The sequence below is a fragment of the Microcebus murinus genome, chromosome 6 (genome assembly GCF_040939455.1).
Source record: "Microcebus murinus isolate Inina chromosome 6, M.murinus_Inina_mat1.0, whole genome shotgun sequence".
Taxonomy (NCBI): Eukaryota; Metazoa; Chordata; class Mammalia; order Primates; family Cheirogaleidae; genus Microcebus; species Microcebus murinus.
In genome coordinates this window covers 64866255-64873108 of record NC_134109.1, presented here as the reverse complement: position 1 = coordinate 64873108, position 6854 = coordinate 64866255, and the positions used below count along the sequence as shown (strand labels likewise).

General features: G+C 49.9%; 1 protein-coding gene across 1 annotated transcript; it reads left to right on the top strand.

Moving 5' to 3' along the window:
• The first annotated feature begins 2566 nt into the window (after window positions 1–2566).
• FOXG1 (forkhead box G1) lies at window positions 2567–5915 on the top strand. The gene has a single exon (XM_012773481.3). The coding sequence runs from the start codon at window positions 3186–3188 to the stop codon at window positions 4650–4652; it is 1467 nt and encodes a 488-aa protein (XP_012628935.2). The 5' UTR covers window positions 2567–3185; the 3' UTR covers window positions 4653–5915.
• The last annotated feature ends 939 nt before the right edge of the window (window positions 5916–6854 follow it).

Sequence of the window (6854 nt, the reverse complement as noted above, 5' to 3'; positions counted from 1 at the left end):
GAAATTTTTCAACACAAACACCCAGCTGTGTCTATTTTAAAAGCAGTTCAATGACAGCTTGCACTTATGAGCATGCAATCAGCTAATTTCGCTTTTTTTTCTTCTGTGTTAATCAACACTTTCCTTCCTGCATATCAGAGTACAAATAGTATAGTTACTCCACATCAGTAAATGTTTACGTAACCTGTCCTTTCCCAAGAATCCGGTTACACCGAATCATTTCACGCTAGACCGACTACGAAAACGTACCGGGCCGTCCACCTCAGAGGGGCCCTGTGTGCCATTATAAGTGGTGGTAAGAAGGGGGGCTGCGGTGGGTTGAAATTGGGAGGAGTAGGTTAGGTGGAGGAATGGAGAGAGGGAGAGGAATGGAGGGAGGGGGAAGGGGTGGAGGAATGAGGGGGGAAGGAGGGAGAAAGAGGGGAGGAGGGAGGAAAGAGAGAGTTGAGGAAAAAGTAGGAAGAACCGGCCTGAGGAGGGGAAAAGAGTGGGAGGAGAAAAAAGTGAGCAGGAAGGGGAAGGCCCACAGATCTTTCCAGCCGGTCGGCAAAGCCCATTAGCTCACCCGGCTCTGTGAGAAATCCTGAGCTTAGAAATCAATGTTTGGGGCCATGTCACTATCAACGCAGATTGCTGGAATCCTGGAATTTTTCCACATGTAAATATAGTTTAAAGTAACGAGATATGCAGACATAGGACAAGATACATACAGGGGAAGGATATTTGAGGTTAGTCTACCTAATAGTCAAAGCTCCTTTGTGGCATTCCTAATAGATGCATATTTTAAATTAATTACCTATTTATAATTATCTGTTTATAATTCTCTCCAAAGTTTATATTCTGTCTCTCTCTCTCTCTGAATTCTAACACTGGTGGTGGGGAGAGTGGAATAACCTCCCATTATCCTGAGTATTCATCAATTGCATTCTTTATATTAGAATTTAACATCATAGGCACCATTTTTCCTTCTTCTATTTTCTTGAATACCAAATCTGCAAGATAATTTAACTGAGAGTTTATCAAAGTGAAGAAATGCTTACATTTTATAATTATTTACCTTACAGAGGAGGGGAAAGGTGCTTTTTATTTATGCTTCTCCTCCACCTCCCTCTTCTCTCAGGCTACATCCTCCGTAAAATGTGGTATGTTTTGTGCCCATGTGGGATGAAACAGCCTTTGATCAGTGTGCTCCCCACTAAATTCCAATCCCTGGGAAATGCTGGGCCTTAGCCCTGCCCCTGGCCACGGGATCCTTTTAAAGCCCCCGATTCGCAATCTCTCCATTCACTCCAACCTTCAACCGAACCTTCCCAGTGCCAAAGCCCAAGAAGCTGGGATTGTGGGATCCACATTCCCAAGCCTCCTAGGTGCCTTCCAGCAGCACTCAGAGTGGGCAGGGCTGGCTTCAGCATATTGTTATTTCAGAATTGAGGCCCGCACAAAATAAAAGTATTTGAGAAACAGAAAGAGAAAAAAGGGAGTGAAAATAGGAAGGCGGAAAAAAAAAAACCCGGAAAGAAATAGACGCCCACCCTATTTTCCCTCCAATGTCAACAAGCAAAAGGAAAATATTTCCAGGGTGATCGCTCGAAGCAACCCGCTTCCAATTCGGATTAGAAGCTGAGGAGAAGCAAGAGCGACGAGGAGAAAACGACACCGAGTCACCCCGCGCGTGAGCGACTGTCTGGAGCCGGAGAGAAGGGAGAAGAAAGAGAAACACATATATAGCATGTGTTACCTGATTTATTTCGAGATTGTTTGGTACTGTTTTCTCTCTGGGCACCTCTCATTTCGGAAGGCCATCAGAGGCGCCCACCACTGAGCCGCCCCCGCCCGCCGCCGCCGCAGCACCTGGAGCCCCAGGCCCTGCTTCCCTGCGGCTCCTGAGCCCGAACTAGCCGCAGCCCCGGCCTCGGGAATAGAGTAAGTAACCCCTGTTTGGCCCGAACTCGCCTACCCACTTCCTCCTTCTCATCCCCTAGTTCCCAAACCTCTCCCAGACCCTCCTCCCCCAAGGTACAGGACCCCCTCCCGCGCGCACACGCACAGGCCAGCAGTGGGCCTTCTCTTCCCCCAAACCCAAAGCTTTGCTGCAATATTACCTACAAGGGGCACGGTTTTCCTATAGGCTCAGAAATGCCAGACTCGAGGCCTGACTCGGAAAAGTAGTGCCTCGCCTCTTCCTTCTCCATCCCCTGCCCTCTCCTGGCATCCTCTCCCTGCACCCCCACTTTTCCCACCACCGCCACCCCCGCTTTTAAAAATAAAACGGATACAAACTTTAACCTCTAAGGACAAATATTGGCGCCCAAACGAAAATGACCCAGTACAATGAGAAGGAAGCCGGAAATGTGAGCTATTTGCCCTAGGAAGGGGATTTGGGCTGAGCGGGGCCGGCGGGTGGAGGAGGTGGCGGGGGCGCGGAGCAGGGCCGCGGCGCGGCGAGCTCCCGCCGGCGTATCCCTGCGCGGCCGCGAGGTCCGAGGCCCGAGGCCCGCGGAGAGGGGGCGGCGAGCGCCCAGGGGGCGGGAGCCAGCGGGCGGGGCGGGGGTGGGTGGGCCCGGCCCCGCCGATTGGTCGACGGCGAGAGAGACGTTCCCGCACGCCGCCGGTTCTGATTGGCCCAGCGGTAGGAAAGGTTAAACCAAAAATTTTTTTACAGCCCTAGTGTGCGCCTGTAGCTCGGAAAATTAATTGTGGCTATAGCCGCCTCGATCGCTGTCTCCCCAGCCTCGCCGCGGCCGCTCCGGGACGCGCCCGCCCGCCGCCCGGCTCTCCCCCCCTTTGGGCTGCTGCTGCTGCTGCTGTGACTGCTGCTGCAAGAGGAGGAGGAGGAGGAGGAAGCAGCAGGGGGGGGGAGCGGGGGGTGGGGGGGAGACCGAGAAGTAGAGTTGGGAGCGAGGGAGCTTCACCCCCGGGGCGGTGGTTGTTTCTTTTTTCTCTTTCTTTCTTTTTTTCTTTTTCTTTTTTTTTTTTCTAATTCCTGAGGGGTGGTTGCTGCTTTTGCTACATGACTTGCCAGCGCCCGAGCCTGCGGTCCAACTGCGCTGCTGCCGGAGCGCTCAGTGCCGCCGCTGCCGCCCGCGCCCCCCGCGCCCCGCTCGGCACCCACCGGTCGCCGCCGCCCGCCGTGCCGCTGCCCCGCTCCCGCGCCGCCGCTGCCGTTTCCCCTCGACGACTGGGTGATGCTGGACATGGGAGATAGGAAAGAGGTGAAAATGATCCCCAAGTCCTCGTTCAGCATCAACAGCCTGGTGCCCGAGGCGGTCCAGAACGACAACCACCACGCGAGCCACGGCCACCACAACAGCCACCACCCCCAGCACCACCACCACCACCACCACCACCACCACCACCCGCCGCCGCCGGCCCCGCAACCGCCGCCGCCGCCGCCGCAGCAGCAGCCGCCGCCGCCGCCCCCGGCTCCGCAGCCCCCCCAGGCGCGGGGCGCCCCGGCCGCCGACGACGACAAGGGCCCCCAGCAGCTGCTGCTCCCGCCGCCGCCGCCGCCGCCGCCGGCCGCCGCGCTGGACGGGGCCAAGGCGGACGCGCTGGGCGGCAAGGGCGAGCCGGGCGGCGGGCCCGGGGAGCTGGCGCCCGTCGGGCCCGAGGAGAAGGAGAAGGGCGCCGGCGCCGTGGGGGAGGAGAAGAAGGGGGCGGGCGAGGGCGGCAAGGACGGGGAGGGGGGCAAGGAGGGCGAGAAGAAGAACGGCAAGTACGAGAAGCCGCCGTTCAGCTACAACGCGCTCATCATGATGGCCATCCGGCAGAGCCCCGAGAAGCGGCTCACGCTCAACGGCATCTACGAGTTCATCATGAAGAACTTCCCCTACTACCGCGAGAACAAGCAGGGCTGGCAGAACTCCATCCGCCACAACCTGTCCCTCAACAAGTGCTTCGTGAAGGTGCCGCGCCACTACGACGACCCGGGCAAGGGCAACTACTGGATGCTGGACCCGTCGAGCGACGACGTGTTCATCGGCGGCACCACGGGCAAGCTGCGGCGCCGCTCCACCACGTCGCGGGCCAAGCTGGCCTTCAAGCGCGGGGCGCGCCTCACCTCCACCGGCCTCACCTTCATGGACCGCGCCGGCTCCCTCTACTGGCCCATGTCGCCCTTCCTGTCTCTGCACCACCCCCGCGCCAGCAGCACTTTGAGTTACAATGGCACCACGTCGGCCTACCCCAGCCACCCCATGCCCTACAGCTCCGTGTTGACTCAGAACTCGCTGGGCAACAACCACTCCTTCTCCACGGCCAACGGCCTGAGCGTGGACCGGCTGGTCAACGGGGAGATCCCCTACGCCACGCACCACCTCACGGCCGCCGCGCTCGCCGCCTCGGTGCCCTGCGGCCTGTCGGTGCCCTGCTCCGGGACCTACTCCCTCAACCCCTGCTCCGTCAACCTGCTCGCGGGCCAGACCAGTTACTTTTTCCCCCACGTCCCGCACCCGTCAATGACTTCGCAGAGCAGCACGTCCATGAGCGCCAGGGCCGCGTCCTCCTCCACGTCGCCGCAGGCCCCCTCGACCCTGCCCTGTGAGTCTTTAAGACCCTCTTTGCCAAGTTTTACGACGGGACTGTCCGGTGGACTGTCTGATTATTTCACACATCAAAATCAGGGGTCTTCTTCCAACCCTTTAATACATTAACATCCCTGGGACCAGACTGTAAGTGAACGTTTTACACACATTTGCATTGTAAATGATAATTAAAAGATAAGTCCAGGTATTTTTTATTAAGCCCCCCCCCCAATTTCTGTACGTTTGTTCAGTCTCTAGGGTTGTTTATTATTCTAACAAGGTGTGGAGTGTCAGCGAGGTGCAATGTGGGAAGAATACATTGTAGAATATAAGGTTTGGAAGTCAAAATTATAGTAGAATGTGTATCTAAATAGTGACTGCTTTGCCATTTCATTCAAACCTGACAAGTCTATCTCTTAAGAGCCGCCAGAATTCCATGTGTGCAGTATTATAAGTTATCATGGATCTATATGGTGGACGCAGACCTTGAGAACAACCTAAATTATGGGGAGAGTTTTAAAATGTTAAACTGTAATTTGTATTTAAGAAGCATTCGTAGTAAAGGTGCCCAAGAAATTATTTTGGCCATTTATTGTTTTGTCCTTTTCTTTAAAGAACTGTTTTTTTCTTTTGTTTACTTTTAGACCAAAGATTGGGTTCTAGAAAATGCACTTGGTATACTAAGTATTAAACAAACAAAAAGGAAAGTTGTTTCAGTTGGCAACACTGCCCATTCAATTGAATTGGAAGGGGACAAAATTAAAGATTGCCTTCAGTTTGTGTTGTGTATATTTTGATGTATGTGGTCACTAACAGGTCACTTTTATTTTTTCTAAATGTAGTGAAATGTTAATACCTATTGTACTTATAGGTAAACCTTGCAAATATGTAACCTGTGTTGCGCAAATGCCGCATAAATTTGAGTGATTGTTAATGTTGTCTTAAAATTTCTTGATTGTGATACTGTGGTCATATGCCCGTGTTTGTCACTTACAAAAATGTTTACTATGAACACACAGAAATAAAAATAGGCTAAATTCATATATATCTTGATACTTTTGTCTCTTTTATTAAGTAGAGCTAATTTTTAAGTGACCATTGAAGTTATAGGGAATTCAAAGGCTTTTTGAGCCAAACTAAAATTTAAACTGCTCCTTTAATTTGAACTGAGACTCTAAAAATGAAAATAGCATTTCCCTCCTGTGTGAACAGATTTTACAAGGAGCAGGCTATTTAATAAACACTAGCTTTAAACAAAGCATAGGCTTTTCGGCTGGTATCTTTAAGTCTTGGTGGATATGCAGCAAAAAGAGATATAATTTAATTTTATGTGCATAGATGTTTACTCTGTCTTTATTTTCAAATCAGTTAATAGAATGCTTACTTTTTATATATTTTGTTTCAGGTATCTTGTTAATAGCACTTGGCAAATTATAAATAAATATATGTATATGGTTAGATAGAAGTGAATATAATGGACACATATGTAATATATATTAGAAACACAGAGCCCTTCAGTTCAGGTACAATTTGCGCTATGAATGCTGCAGACATTTTTGTTTAAATATTTGTATTTATACTTTCTAAGTCAGCATTTATTTTTGTGGCTGTTTACCCACAATGAAAGAGTTCTAATAAAGATGTGCTGAAGTTGCAATATAGATTTTGCTGAAGTGATCACCTGTTGTAAATGACTTGCAGATCAATGTTTATATTTTATTTTTAAAGTATCACAATTTAAAATTCTAGATATGCAGAAGAAGTAAAATGCCTCTCTCTCTCTCTTTTATTTTTACAATGTGGAGGTATTTGATTCCCTTTTAAAATGTGTGTATGATTTAATCAAAAGATTTGTTCCTTTTGCTTACATTGAGTCATAATTTTGTTTTAACTTGCAATATGCATATGTATGCGTATACTGTATATGCATATATATGTGAAAAAAATGAAGACATTTTTTGAATTGTTTCAGGCAGCCCAATTGTATAATTTCAGAAAATAATTAGAAAACCTGAGTAAAGATTTAGTAACTAATTGGATCCTGTGGTGAGTCTGTGGAGGACAAGTTGTTCATTTGTTACAATTGTATAGTCTGAAATGTGTTCTGCAGTAATGCAATAAGCTGGCTACTTCTTACAATGGGCCCAATGAAAAATAATCTGTCCCTAAGATGTTATCGGCAAACACTTAGAGAGTTGCTCAGGAAAAAAGAAAAAAGCCTAGGGGAGAAGCGAACTGACTGAAATAGATTTGAAATTGAAATGTGGTATAGTTAATATTAGAAAATAGGGGGTGGGTGAAGAGGCAGAGGGAGGGAGAGGGAAAGGGGGA

Bases quoted from the DNA above. Each gene is read 5' to 3' on its own strand.
- FOXG1 (XM_012773481.3), top strand. From the start codon at position 3,186: ATGCTGGACATGGGAGATAGGAAAGAGGTGAAAATGATCCCCAAGTCC.